General features: G+C 46.5%; 2 protein-coding genes across 7 annotated transcripts in view; both read right to left on the bottom strand.

Moving 5' to 3' along the window:
• The window catches only part of VEPH1 (ventricular zone expressed PH domain containing 1), a 153,694-nt gene extending 139,825 nt beyond the window's left edge, over positions 1-13,869 (bottom strand). Inside the window, exon 1 of one of the 6 annotated variants that reach the window (XR_013233440.1) lies at positions 5,413-5,761. The gene's annotated coding sequence lies outside the window, so the exon portion shown is untranslated. Of the gene's footprint in view, positions 1-5,412; positions 5,762-13,723 lie in introns of those variants that run through there. The other 5 variants (XM_077348599.1, XM_077348598.1, XM_077348601.1 and 2 more) reach the window with 5 other exon arrangements.
• Positions 1,227-4,911, bottom strand: LOC143843052 (uncharacterized). Its single transcript, XM_077348602.1, has 4 exons — positions 2,941-4,911; positions 2,297-2,380; positions 2,034-2,117; positions 1,227-1,754 (listed from the first exon to the last, which is right to left on the bottom strand). Exons 1-4 carry the CDS (start codon positions 3,560-3,562, stop codon positions 1,255-1,257), a joined length of 1,290 nt encoding a protein of 429 aa, XP_077204717.1. The 5' UTR covers positions 3,563-4,911; the 3' UTR covers positions 1,227-1,254.
• Positions 13,870-14,797: the final 928 nt, after the last annotated feature.

The raw sequence follows: 14,797 nt of genomic DNA, 5'->3' as shown, positions 1-14,797 counted from the left end.
TGGAATGACTAGCTGCCTCTTTCCCCTACTGTCCCCAATGAAATTCGAGAAAGTATTTAGATGCTGTCAACCCCCTCAGACTTAGCCAGCCAGTACTGTAGAACCACTTTGGTTATGCGCTTAGACTCTAACTGTGGTGTGTCCACCAGCTGTGTTTCATCTCTGTTTTGTGTGCTTTTAATTATGATTTGTCTTTTTCTTTGCCCAGCCACACAATCACCATCCAAGCTGGCAACAGCACCTGAGCGTGAGGAGGGGGAGGAAGAGGGACCTTCCACCTCGGGACAGGCTGCAGGTGAGAGTTTTATGTCTGTGAGGGAGACCCATGTGTGTGTACCCACACGGAGCCATATGGGAGCCTGATGTGATGCTTCCTTTTGGAGTGTGATCAAATTCTTTGTTTGATTTCTATAGCTGAAACTGTGGAGGCAAGGCTGCGTGCCATGGAGGCCAGAGTTACTTCCCTGGAGGCTCAAGTGGCGGAGCTGAAAGGGGAGATTGAGCAGCACAGGCAACAGAGGGAGGCGGAAGAGCGTAGGTTATGTTCCCCACTGCCCAACTCTTCTCACACTGTGGCTAAGGCCACTTAAAAGTGTATGCATGTAAACTAAAGAAATTTGAAAATATGTGTGGTACTAATGTGTACTTTTTCTCCCTCCCCACAGTTAAGAAGAAGGAGGACGAAGAGCTCTTCCGGCGCAAAGTTAGGGGGACCGTGGGACGGCTGTGCAGGAGAGTTAGGGCGATGGAAGGGGCTGGGGAGGGGAGCGGTGGGACCTGAGTTTTGTTTCCTGTTTGTGTTTTGGGGTAGGGGTTGGGGGGGGGGGGCTCCAAGTTTCATTCCCCAATGTTTTTCCCCTGTTAAATGTATACTTTTGTTAAAAAAAATTGGTTTTCCAGGGGGGTGGGGGGTGGTGGTGCTGGTGGGGCTCCAAGTTTCATTCCCTAATGTTTTTCCCCTGTTAAAATGTTTTTTAAAATAAAATGTTATTGCAAATTTTATAACAAGACTCCAGTGTGACTTCTTAAACTCGCACATATTTAACCCCACACCACACTCCTAAAACTCCTTGAACTAACACCCCTCCAACCTCCAACCCACACAGCAGTACCACAATATACACAATCACTAGAGAGGCCGCTTTCAGCCTTGCAGATTCTACAGTAGGGTACACAGAGACAGAGTCAAAAATATAAACTTTATTCAACAAACAACAAAACTCAGATAACATGAAATAGAAAAAGTGGGCAAAACTAGGAGGGGGAGTACTTGTCTGCTGGTTTTATTTTTCTCTTTCCGAGAATAGTCCTCCTTCTTGTTTGGGTGGAGGCATTCTGAGAGGGAGTCGGTGGGGTGGGTGCTGGAAGTGGTGGTGTTGGTGTGGGTGGTGGTGGGGGGGCGATTTGTGGAGGGTAGGCCCTTTCCATGACCGCTACAGCCCTCTCCATGAGTCTCCTTATCAGACGCACCTCCTCCACGCCTTCGCGTAGGATTTGGTTTGTCTCTCTAAGGACTGCCCTCAATTTTCTCCCCTCCTGGGCAATGAGTGTGAGCATGGCTTGGTCAGCGGCCGCGGCACGCCGTGACTCCTCATAGCAGTGCTCAAGGAGCCTCTCTCCCACGCTTGTCAAGACGGAGACGCGCCTCAGCCTGCCGCGTTCCCTCGTAAGCCTCTCCTCTGCTGGGAGCGCACCTCTAGGTGGTGGGCTGCCTGGAGCCAGGGGTGGTTCCTCCTCCTCATCTGAAAGAACCTCTGTTGGCAAAAAATGAGAAACAAAACTGTTAGTAACATCCAAAAAGTCAAAACACACCATGGTGGACATGGTGTTCTTTTTTGTCCCCGTGTTTTCCTGCCAAGAATTTAAACAATCCCCGGCGAGCACATGGCTATTGTTTGTTTGCCCATGGTGTGCTTTTACTTTTGCCTACTTTCACAGCAGGACTCTCAACAATTAAAAGGGAGCACATGGTTAGTGCCTAGCGACATTGTCCTGCAGCTATGGCTCGAAAGGAACAGGTCATGCACGCTCACCATCTTGAATCTGTATCCGCCTGCGCCGGGCAGGAGGTCCAAGCACCCTAGGCTGTTCCTCCTCCTGTGTTCCGGGTATGAAATCTGCAAAAAAAGGAAAAAAAACAGATCTAGGACCAAAGGGTGGCAAAGCCAGCTTCAAAGCCTACACCAGCAACGCAGAGGGACTCTCTTCTTTCTCTTAGCAGTGCTGCTGCCCTGCACAAACAGAAAAGCACAAAGCAGTTAAAACAGCCCCCCCCCCTATTTTTACTAATACCTACCAATGTTAGTTGATGCCCCCGAATCACTATCCACGTCAGGTGCTGCTGGAGACTCTAGGGGCCCCGTCCCTGGCAACTGTGTCTCTGTGGACAAGAGCAGAAAATAGTGAAAAACGAGCAAGCATACACCATGAACCACAAAGCAAGCTCCCAAAGTTGTGAGCCAAAGTACTGCAGAAGGCCTATGGGCGAGGCATGCTGCAAATATTTTGGGGCTGTTGGTTAAACATGACCGTTTCAAATACTAACCACATCAAGCACTCCACAGCCAACCATCTTAATAAATCTTTTAAAAATTAAAATTAAATTATAAAATTAAAACCGTTTCAAATAGTAACCACAGCAAGCACTCCACAGCCTACCTTCTTTTAAAATCTTTTAAAAATTAAATTATAAAATTATAAAATTAAAACCGTTTCAAATAGTAACCACAGCAAGCACTCCACAGCCTACCTTCTTTTAAAATCTTTTAAAAATTAAATTATAAAATTATAAAATTAAAACCGTTTCAAATAGTAACCACAGCAAGCTCTCCACAGCCTACCGTATTATGCGTTGCAACGAACACACGAGAAAACGATGCCCAAACGTCAGAACACACATTTGCTTAAAAGGAAATATAAAATAAAAAGAAAATCACTTACCGGAGGCAAGGGGCGTTTGCTCAGGAGCCTCCTCTGGCTCCCCAGGAACGATGGCGATCAGGTCCAGCGTTACCGATTCCGCGGCTCGTTGCTGGACGGGGGGTGGAGGGCGAAAGCTGGAGGAGGTTCCCTCGCCGGGATCCTCCTCAGCGGGTGGTTCCTCGACCGGGGCAGCCGGCTTCCGAACCACCTTAAGGCTCCGGCCGACGCGCTTCGGCCTGCCGGATCCTTCCCCGTCCCCGTACAGCTGGCGCTGCTCCTCGAAGTAGGGGCAGGTCACCTTTTCGTTGCCGGAACCCTTGTTATGGTTCACGGCTCTCATGTACTCTGCCCTCATTGTCTTGGTCTTCGACCGGCATTCAAGGCCGGTCCTGTTGTGGCCCAGGGCGCGCATCTTAATAGCCACTTGTTCAAAAACCTCCCTATTCCTGTGGGAGGACTGGAACGCGTCCTGGATTTTCTCCTCCGAGAAAATCCCGATCAGGTCCCTGATCTCCGCGTCCCTCCAAGTTGGGCCACGGCCGGTTGCAGGGACGGACGAGGCTTGAGAAGACGATTCCATGTTGCTTTTGCTAGTAGCTGAGCAAAATGGTGGTGGGAGGTGCAGGGTGCAACGGATCATATACCTTCCCGCACACAAAGACAAAGGGACTAGCCGGCTCCTGATTGGTGGAGGGCAGCAGGGGACACGCACATTGGCCACATCAGGTCACATGTCACGTTCAAAACTCCTCGCGCGGGAACAGGATCTGCTCCTAATGGCCAGATTGGCGCCCTTGTTGTTTGACTTAACGCATGCGCGTATTCGTTTACACGCGAGAAGAGCAGTTTGAACATGCAGCGGGAGCCATTTTAGGAAAATGTCCGCCATTACACAAACGCATGCCGGTGTTCAACCGAGAGCAAGTGCGGCAGTACTCGGCAGTTCCCCAATAATATTCACCAGCCACAGCATAAATCAACCAAACATGACATGTAACTGGCGTACGTTCGTTGGCACGCTCAGAGGAATGTTTTTTAAAATGAACGGGGGACGGCGACTCCGCTTGCCGGAGGTCTAGCCGCCAATGGAAGGGGTTGTCCGCACCCAAGCACAAGCACGCACCGGGAACCACACAAAGACCCACTACACATAAGCCGCCCCTCATGATATCACCTCGAATCATGTCTATTGAACCCCTGTAAGCTAAGCAGGAGACTGCGAGCGGCGACCGTTCGTTGGCACGCTCAGAGGAAAATTTTTTAAAATGAACGGGGGACGGCAACTCCGCTTGCCGGAGGTCTAGCCGCCAATGGAAGGGGTTGTCCGCACCCAAGCACAAGCACGCACTGGGAACCACACAAAGACCCACTACACATAAGCCGCCCCTCATGAAATCACCACGAATCACGTCTATTGAACCCCTCTAAGCTAAGCAGGAGACTGCGAGCGGCGAATGTTCGTTGGCACGCTCAGAGGAAAATTTTTTAAAATGATCCCTGTACGTTGACTCCGCTAGGACTGGCCGATGGTAGACGGGGTTTTAAGCTTTGGGCAAATTTTGGGAACGTGACGGTGTGTGCCACTGTGCTTGTGAAAAACTCTTGTGGTGTCCGGGCAGAATTTCCGAAAGTGATCGTGCTTGAAAGCCAGTCGCTGTCCCGTTGCCTCGTAGATCCCCGCTCGCTCGGAGAAAAAAAAAATGGCGAACAGTTCGCCGGAAGTTTGGAGGACAGGCTCGGGAGGAGGGACTTTGAAGAACCCGCAACAATGGTAACGCACAGGTCTTTAGCGCTACTGTTGCAGATTGGTTGCAGGAGTGTATCGCTATCCGGAGGGTGAATCCAGTTTTCTGGATTCCCCTAGAAGCGCTACAACGAAGCGCTTTTTGCGGGTCGGTTTCAGGATTGTTGCAGATTGTTTACGACGTCGTGCGTTATGGCAAATTAGTAGCGTTTTCAATCAGCAACCATTGTGCTATTTTTAAGCCGTGGGAAATGCCCCTCAGGCTCCTTCCTCACACCACTTCCTCCGAAACCCTTCCAAATGGACTTCACTTGGGGTGCCAGTGTGAATTTCAGCTGCAAAGTTATACCAATAAATGATCCATACTGAAGCAGCTCCTGCCACTCCTCTCAGGGACTCCTATTTAATGTCATTCGTCGGCAATAACAGTTTATTTAGTGATCACACTGAGCACAATACTCTGCAGCCAACTACAAATGCTTTTTCACGACACGGGGAACATCTATCTTTTTCCCACCCCTAGAATGGACCCCTGTCATTTACCTCATTAAAAATGAAAATCAAAGAATTACCTGAAAATAATTGTACATCTCACTTGCCAACCCCCCCCCCCCCCCAAAAAAAAAGAATGTCTGGCAACTCGAAAAAAAATTACCCTGGAACAAGAAAACCCCAGGCTCAGTCCAGGGGCTGTTCTAGCATAAAGGGACCTCTGACGAACAGACAAATGCAAAGCATTGCGTTACCTGGACATGACTCCGCAGTAGCATACACTGGGGGCCTTCACAGCTGCCAGGTTGTGTATTTTGAGGTCTGGGTCGCTACCGTGTGGCTTCGCCTGTTTGCTGCGGCAGTCCAGCATCCAAGGGCACAACAAGTGGAAAGTTATGGAATCTGCTGTTAACGCAGTGAACCTGAAGCTGTTAATTGCCAGGCCGGGAATCAGGAATTTGAGGAATGCAAACTAAAGCAGCCTAAAAGTTACCAAGGGCTTGGTCAGGTGACCAGAAAGTACCTAAAAGCGGAGTGGCCTTATCGCTGAATGAAAGCTTCTGTTTCTGGGGCAAAATACACAAAAACCTGTTCCGCTTGTTGTTTCCATGCAGAAGAGAGAGCTTTCTGTTAGTGGAAAACTATCCTCTCTTGGGAAGAGACCCCCTCCCACCCGCCCGGCCCTTGTTTGAAAGAGAGCAAATTAATGGTGCCACTATGGAGAAGCCATTCTTTCCCCCAAAGGATAAAACTGCTCATGAATACAAAGCATGAGGTCAGAAGCTGCATTCAGCTTTCCATTTCATGAAGACCTTGTCAATATTTTTGCACCACCGACCGAAAATAGTACATGGGTGTAAAATGAAGGAAGTTTCTGTTCTGTGGTCAAAGCCATTTCTTCTCTACCGGGGAAACTTTTGGATCTGTAATTCTGTGAAGAGGGACTCTGGGTCTCTAAAATGCTCAGGGCTCTTTGGGAAAGCCAGGGCATGAATATGTTTTACAAAGTGAAGTACACAAAGTGGCTAGTCCCCTGCTTTTTCTGGCCTTGCTGTTTTCTCTGGCTGTCCTGAAACATCAAGTGTTTATTTATAGCACTAAGGTTGTAGGATTGGGTGTCCAAAAATTCTGGTACCCAATTGAAGGAAAGTTTGCTGAGAAGAGAACCTATCAGCAAAAGCTTCTGTGGCCATTTCTGGAAGAAATTATGCATTGTTTACCCATAATGATCCATGCTCTGATCACATCCAAGTTACTGAAATACACTCTATGACCGTTAACGCACTGGGATCTTCACTGTCCCAGCTCCCATACAGGAGCACAAATTGGGGGCAGATGAGGTGCACCAGGCCAAATGCTCCCCCGTGTGGGTGCAGGAAGAGGTGGGGCAACCTGCCATGTCTAAAACTCTAGCCTGCAGCTTGGCATGAAATCTCCAGTGCATAAACGGTATTTGTGGAGCTGTCTTCAATATCAGCCTGGAAACATCAGATGATGCTTGAGCTTCTAAGTTGATGCTTCTAATTTGGATCTGTAAGATTGTGCCAACTCATGCAGGTTTTTAATGTGCTAGATCAGCGGTCCCCAACCCCTGGTCCAGGGACCGGGACTGGTCTGTGGATCAGTCGGTACTGGGCCACGGCTCCTCCTCATCCTCCTCTCCGGCTGCTGCCTTGAGGGCTGCCCTGCCACTCTGCCGATGGCTAACCTTTGGTGCTCTCCGGTGGCTGCCATGGCTGGGGCTCCCTCTCAGTGTGACACTGCGCAGCTGCTGCTGGCAGTGCCCCCCAGTGGGCGGTGGGAGGTCAGGGGCACCAGCAGGAAAGCAAGCGGAGCAGGGGCTCAGGCGGCGGCGACGTCCCTCGGCAAAAGACTACCCCCCCTGGGCCTCAGTAAAATTGTCAAGCGTTGACCGGTCCCCGGTGATAAAAAGGTTGGGGACCACTGTGCTAGATAATTAAGTTAGATTTTCTTGTTTTCCTTGCTGTATGACTGTAGAGTTGTGTGTTCCCTAAAGATAAATCTATTTTTTCTGAGATATTATTTAAATAAACCTCTCTATTGTACAAGGATTGTTTTCTTGTGCACACTGGCTCTGAGTACTCACAACCTTCAGGTTTGGACACCTTGTCATACTACTAGGGTTGCCAGCCCCTACATTTCTTATGCAAATCTACCTTACATCCTCTTGTGAGTTAGTCAAAAGAACAATGGTTATCCCTCTTTATGCAACCTCTATTTGAAGATCACCTTGTGCCCCTCCTTCCTGTCTTAATTTTCATTGCCTAAACCAGCATATCTGCATTTCCTTGTCCCTTTCCTCCAGACTTCTATCTTAACCCTGTCTTTCTTGCTTTCTCTTGCCTGCACCTCCCCCCCCCCCACACACACAAAAGCAGGAAAGCCCCTTCCCTTCCTAGCCAAATGCCAGTCTGATCCAAAAGATCCACAACTGCATTTCTGAAATTCAGTCTTTCTTATGAACTTTGCTTCTTTAAAAATAAAAATGAGGTTGAGTGGAATTTCCCAGTTAGACACCCATTCATAGTTCAGGGCCAGTCTTTCTTCCCAAACCGTCCTCCCTTCTGGATGTTTTTTAAAGAAAATCACCGATGTCAAGAGTTTTCAGAGTCTCAAGATGTTCTCATGTATGTTGGAATATGCAAGGACTGTAGAGCAGTGGTCCCCAACCTGCGGGCCGCGGCCCGGCGCCGGGCCGCAAAGGCCATGGCGCCGGGCCGCGGCTCCCTCTCCCCGCCCCCCCCCCCGCAGTAAGAAACTTCCCAGGCCGCAAGCTTGTGGCCCGGGAAGCTACTTACTGCGGGAGGGCGGGCAGGGAATCAGGGCCGGGCCGCGCCCGTGCAGGCCACGCCCGCTCGGCCCGATCCGCGGGCGCGGCCCGCGGGCGCGGCCCGATCCGTGGGTGCGGCCCGCGGGCGCGGCCGGGCGCGGCCCGTGGGTGCGGCCCGCGGGCGCGGCCGGGCGTGGCCCGATCAGCGGGCGCGGCTCGCGGGCGCGGCCCGAAGCATGGGCGTGGCCCGCGCGGGCGCGGTCCCTGCGGGCGCGACCCGATGCCCTGCCGGTCCCCAGCCTAATAAAGGTTGGGGACCACTGCTGTAGAGTGCATAACTGAGCAGAATATAAAGGGTGTCCAGCAGGGGGTGTGATATGAGATATACCTTTAGCATAGATAGGATAGGAACTTCCTGATGATTTTTAAATTATCTCCTTCAATATCCTTTCTGGCTCAACAGAAGACCTCCTGCTTGTTTGAGCATACTTCCCCCTGCTTGCCTCCAGAATAGTAGTTGAGAAGAACGGGGGCAACACCCAACAGGTCTCTTATCTCCTCTTTCTATACATAGTTGCTTCTCTTCTGAAGTTTTATTCAATAAATACATTCAATAAAACTTTGTTGGCCTCAAAGATACCACAGGACTCAAACTTGTGTTATGTTATGCTGCTTCAGGGCAACACGGCTACCCACCTGAAAGTCTCATTCAAATAACTCAATGAAACGTCATATTAATTTCCAGTGAAATAATAGCAGGTAAATGGACAGCAAAATCAATGGGTGTATACTGTCAGGGCCATATTAAATATTTAGAGGAGACACTGATGTCACTGCAGTTCTCAGAGGTATCAAACAATAAATACCCACTTTCAGACATCCACAGTGTGAAGGATTTAACTGGCGTACATTTTTATAAAAGTTATCAGAGTCTGCTCCTCATAGGGGTGTCGTTAACACTCTGTGTTCTGCATGGTGGAAGGCTTCAGTGGGTTTGCTATCGACTTACACAGTTGCTAGACTCTCTGCACATGGCTGTGAGGCCTTCTTTGTATTTATGCCTCTTCTGTGAAGTGGTCATAAGACACCAACTCACACTCCTACGCCAGCATGGGTGATGCACCAGTGGTAGGATGATATTAAATCCATGGGTTCAGCAAGCCACAGACAACCAATAACTTTACTGGAACATGAAAGCACTGAACACCAATAACCAGAACTGTTGAATCTATATACATTCTTGTGCCTCCCACAAAAACACACAGTTGACTGTAATTAGAGGCCTGTAATTGCTCCATAAAGTCTGTCCAGTGACTGGCTAAAACTCTGGGACCAGTGCATCCCTAGCAATGGTTCAGAATCCCTGTCTCAGCTCCCAAGCTTAAGGTCTCCTTGTATCCAGAGGCACAACAGATGTCATTCACCCAGATGGGCTACCTTTTAAGAATATTAAGTTTTATTTTTGTTTATTAGTGAAGAATTTTTTTTAAGCGTCTTCTTACTGACTTTTCAACAGCATTTCACAGAGGTTTCGTCCGTCCCAAAATGAAAGAAAAGGATTAAAGATTATTCTGATCAGCATCTTTTAAAAACAGCATGTATGGTCTAGTGCAGTTCCCATGGGATCAGACGCATACGTTTAAATCCTTGCCACAAAACTCCTATTGTTCCTCACATGCCTCTCAGTTTCTTTCTGTCAGGGCTAACTAAAAAGGTAGTCGGCTATGTGCCAGTCACATGACTGTGTTTTAGCAAATGTAGACGTGACTTAGCAGTTTACTGGGTTATTTTGCAAGGATTATGTTTTACATTAGCCAAGAGACGATTTGGGCTCGCGTACGTGGTAGCTGCTTATTGATGACAAAGCTGACATTTTTAAAGATAATTTATGATGGGACAGAAATGTCTAATAAGACTGAAACATCTTGAGATCTAGTGTGGTACAGTAGTTAGAATAATAGAATCATAGAATCATAGAGTTGGAAGGGGCCATACAGGCCATCTAGTCCAACCCCCTGCTCAACGCAGGATTAGCCCTAAGCATCCTAAAGTTAGTACTGGGCTAGGATCTGGGAGAATTAACTTCAAACCCCCAATCTGCCATGAAGCTTGCTGGAGGATCTTGGGACAGTCCCATTCTCAGCCTAGCCTAACCCACCTCACAGAGCTCCTGTGAGGATAAAATAATACAGGAGAGGAGAACAATGTAAGCAGCTTTGAGTCACCACTGGGGAGAAAGTCAGCATATAATGGAAGTAAATAAATAGATAAATCTTAGCAGGTTTTTTACTACGCTTATCCATTTATTGCCAAATGCAAGGCAGAATATGCAGTTTTTTCTCGCGTAGTATACTCTATTTTTTGAACATGCACATCTTTCTTAGTAAATAATGCTGCTGTTAGTTAACTTTGTTAGAACTCAAGGGCCACAAGGATATAGTCTGCTCTTTTAGACCCGTCTTTTGAATGTGGTTCCCCTGTGTTCACAATATTCTAGAATCAGGGTAGGATCCAAAGGGATAAAGATTCTGGTTATTGGTGTTCAGTGCTTTCATGTTCCAGTAAAGTTATTGGTTGTCTGTGGCTTGCTGAACCCATGGATTTAATATCATCCTACCACTGGTGCATCACCCATGCTGGCGTAGGAGTGTGAGTTGGTGTCTTATGACCACTTCACAGAAGAGGCATAAATACAAAGAAGGCCTCACAGCCATGTGCAGAGAGTCCTGCAACTAAGCCCCTGGTGGGCTTAAGGAATGATACCATCTGGATTTGGTGGTGGAGCCAGTGGGCTGCTTCCTCAGCAAAAATTATCCACATTTCAGCTTCCTGACTGGTACCTTTTTCATGTTTTTACATGATGTCATCTTAGATTTGTGCACATCTCTCCATGCAACAAAGATGCTTTATTTAAAACCTGTAAAGCAATCGTATTTCCTGGGTAGGATGCTACTGGCAGAAGCAGCTTCTGGTGTCTGAAGGGGAAACTGTTCAAGTTCAGGACTTTGGTGAAAAGCTAGTCAATGACTCTTTTCATTTGTAGAGGAATGCAAGGGGGCCAGCCTCTGGCGACAATTAGCATAACAGGAGAGAATCCTCCGCCTTTTAAATTGAGGGGAGGGGATAGAAAAAGGCTCTGCAAATACAGATATGTTTTTTTAAGGGTTCTTAAAGGTGTGGATCCAATGTTACTCAAACTTGCTTTGGAAAAAAGAAAAAAACAACAGAATCCTCCATAACTCAGCCTGTCTTTTAGCATGGGAAGAGGGGATATTGGAGGTTTTACTTTTTTAGTATGGGAGGAGGGGATCATTGGAGGTTTTAATTTCTTGTTAAGGTGCTGTGTTATTTCCATGAAGCACTGCATAAGCTATTCTTAAAAGGTTGGGTGGAGAATTTTGAGGGTCACTTGAAAAATCAGGAGGGAGGGCGGGTTAGAGGGAAAAGAGAAAATGGAATACCATGAGCCTCAGAATCTCTGTTGTAAGGGCTATTTCACATAGACTCGCATTAGCAACCAGACTATCATGGGGAGATTAGCCTGAAGAAGGAGCCCACTCCCAGGAAATTATATTTTCCAGTAAACGGGTATCATCTGTACAGTTGTTGTCAGCTGTGCCATAAGCACAAAACAAGAACACAAAAATACATAATTCAAGCAGGTGGATTCAGCTGCAAGCTACACAACAAATCACATATTACTAAGGATGTTAGAAGACATTTACCCACTTTAGAATGTCATTTACCCACTTTACAGAAGAGGAATTCTGAGAGTTTCTAATGTGGAGGTTAATTACGGAATCCACAGTAAGGAACTCAAAACATACTCCAAACACAAGCAGATCATAATGCTTATGAAAGTGAACCAACTAAACAACATTGTTCAGGTAATCTTAATATGAGTTGTTATATAAAAGGAACATTTAAAAACTATTTTGTCATCACAAAATATCTCCTTTCATGAGAACATCTGATGAACTTCTATGACCTATGGTTACTGAGGGAGGGGACCCTGGATCATCATACTACTCTAAACTGCTTAGTTCTATCTAGAACTGTCAACTTGTCATAATTGAAAGAAGGACAGAGCTAGGACTGAAGCATGGCAGGAGGTCTCTCAAAGAAGAAAAGCTGGTTTTTATATGCTGTTTTTCTCTACCAGCTGATTACACATGGAAGAGTGGGGGATCAAACCCAGATCACCAGATTAGAAGCGACTTTTCCTAACCACTATACCAAGCTGGCTCTCTTTTAGACTTTTTAGAGCTACTGTTTGTCACCCAACAGACTACTGGTTAATAGCACTGGTAAAATATGAATTAACTGGAGCCTTGCCCATTTCTCTACTACCTAGATTCCATTATTTTGGGAATCATTGCTATAAATATTTGGTCCACACAAGAATCCAGACCTCATTGGACATCATCCAAGTTGTGTTATCCAATCGATTTCAAAGATGCTATGTAACTGTATGCAGTCATGTTTTTATCCCACCTCATGGTTATCTGAGCAGTGTTGTTTCAACTGTGGACAGAGAAATGATCCAGTTTAATATTAACTATCTGAAACAAAGTTTGAGTCCAATAGCCCAACAAAATTTTATTCAGCATATAAGCATTTGCATGCACAACACCCTTCCTGATGAAAGCTTACGCCTTGAATAAAATTTTGGTGGTCTTAGCTGTCACTGGACTCAAACTTTGTTCTACTACTTCAAACCAGCACAGCTGCCCACCTGACTCCATTAACTATGTGATTTTATTAAGCATTATTCTAACTTTTAAAGCATTTAATGGCAATACCAGGAGTACAGATACAACAATGAGAGTTTATAACTTTACAGTGCTTCCACGTCCCATCCTTAATTCGTCATTAGGGATTTCAGCACTGACAAAACTTTGTCTGTAAATAAGTTATTTGGTATCAAACTATGCTGATTGTGACAAACATATTGCAGACTTGGTTATCCACAAAAACCGAGAGACAGACCGAAGATAGACGTAATGAAGCATACTAGAGAAATTTGAACCCAGAAGTCCACTAAGAATATGACACTGCAGTGGAAACATTCAGATCAACAGACTGTGACCCTCAAAACCCAGTGTGAATTCCACAGCAATCTCATATGCGTTCCATAGCATTCCCTCAATGCTTTTTAGTTCTGTCTCAGTATCAGTCAACCAGGCAACTGTTAAAAGAAATTGTGCAACAAGACAATATCTTTGTTCCCCTTTGGCCATTCCTCCCCCCCACCCTCCACCCCAAACTAAGGCTGCAGTGGTAGAGAAGTTTGTAGAAGAGGGTGGTGAGAGATAAATAGATTGCCCTGAGCCCTGAGGAGAAATTAAGAACAATGAAATATTAATCTATGTGCTGTGAAACATGCTCTCCACAGACCCTGCCTCTTCTTTCAGTAACATATTCCACTAATTCCCCACACATTCCCCACATATAAAATAGCAAGTCACTAAAAATCCTGAGCTCACAAACAAACCACTGCAGCATACCCATTGTTAACATAATCTCTCAAACAATTACAACTTTAAGGTTATATTTTAATCCCACTTCAGGAAGCCACTTTGGTCTTTCAACATGCAGCCATTCAAGACTATCCTCCCCCCTCCCCCCCCCCATGCATACAATCAATTATTCATTGCTGAAAAAGCGAATATGAATACATATTGGTTTAACTTAATAGTTATTCATTACCTCACCAAAAAGGAGGGGGGAAACCCCTCAGAAAAGCATTAATAATTGAAGACAAAATAGCCAACCTTTGCAGAAATTCTGATAAAATCCATTACAACTGTCAGAGTCCTCCTGCCAGGCCCCCCCCACCCCATCCCACCCTCGCCTCTGGCACTCACGGAGGCTGGCTCAGCGTGCTTGCCCTGTCAAACCAACCGTAGAGTCTATTCAGTTACCCTGGAGTTGTCATGTGGAATCAAGCAAACAAATATCTTCTCTCCAGCCCACCCCACCCCCAACTCTGGCACTCCAAAAACTAGATAATTGGGTTGCAAAACTAGTGGGCCTGAGGCGGGGGGGGGGGGGAGGGGGGAGGGGGACAGGGGGGAGGCAACTCCGTGAGTGCCAGATTTGCAAAGATGAATCCCTATGGTCATAATTCTTTCCATTTAGCTTTTAAAGAAGGAGACGAGTCCTTCGAGATGGTTAATGAATAAACTGCTGGCGGCATTTAGAAGTTAGTCTACATTTATAGCACCTCTTATCGGAACAGCAAAAAAGTTGGGGGAATGGACCTTTTTGTTTTGTTTTGTTTTTCTTTTGGTAAATACCAGAATGTGGCATGGAAGAGAGGAAAACTCAGAAAGAAAGAAAAATCCAAACTCTCCCCCACCCCAAACTGGTGCTTCATTTAGAATTGTGAATATGATACTGGTTTCTAAAAGCATCATGTGTCTATACCTGTTTTGTCCCAACTGTATAGTTAGGGTTGCAAGCCCTGGGCTGGAAAATACCTTTGGGCTGGGAAATCACCAGGGTGAACTGGGCTGGCTATAAGAGGAAGACAATAGCTAACCACCTCTACAAATGTGTTGCCTCAAGAACCCCATGATGCTGGTTTGGGGTCACCACAACATGAGGAACTGTTCTAAAGGGTTGTGGCATTGGGAAGGTTGAGAACCGCTCTTTTAGTGCCTGTTACCCACTTGCTAGGAGTAGGTCATGATATTATTTGGTCTTAAACTGGAACAATGTTTGGTAAATAAGGTATAATTTAAACAAAATCTGAGTGGTGACAGCAGAACAAAGGCACAGGAAACTGGCAGAAGTGGGTGTGAAGAGTAAGACCTTTAAAAAAAGAGGAAACATGGTGAAAGGTG

Source organism: Paroedura picta, chromosome 8 (genome assembly GCF_049243985.1).
Source record: "Paroedura picta isolate Pp20150507F chromosome 8, Ppicta_v3.0, whole genome shotgun sequence".
Taxonomy (NCBI): Eukaryota; Metazoa; Chordata; class Lepidosauria; order Squamata; family Gekkonidae; genus Paroedura; species Paroedura picta.
The sequence above is the reverse complement of the archived record's forward strand: the minus strand, read 5'-3'. Positions and strand labels throughout refer to the sequence as shown.

Excerpts from the sequence above, each read along its gene's own strand:
- LOC143843052 (XM_077348602.1), bottom strand. The coding sequence starts at position 3,562 with ATGATCCGTTGCACCCTGCACCTCCCACCACCATTTTGCTCAGCTACT. Across the intron at positions 2,118-2,296 it reads GGGGGCATCAACTAACATTG|ATTTCATACCCGGAACACAG; the intron begins GTAGGTATTAGT and ends CTTTTTTTGCAG. Across the intron at positions 1,755-2,033 it reads GCGGATACAGATTCAAGATG|AGGTTCTTTCAGATGAGGAG; the intron begins GTGAGCGTGCAT and ends TTTTGCCAACAG.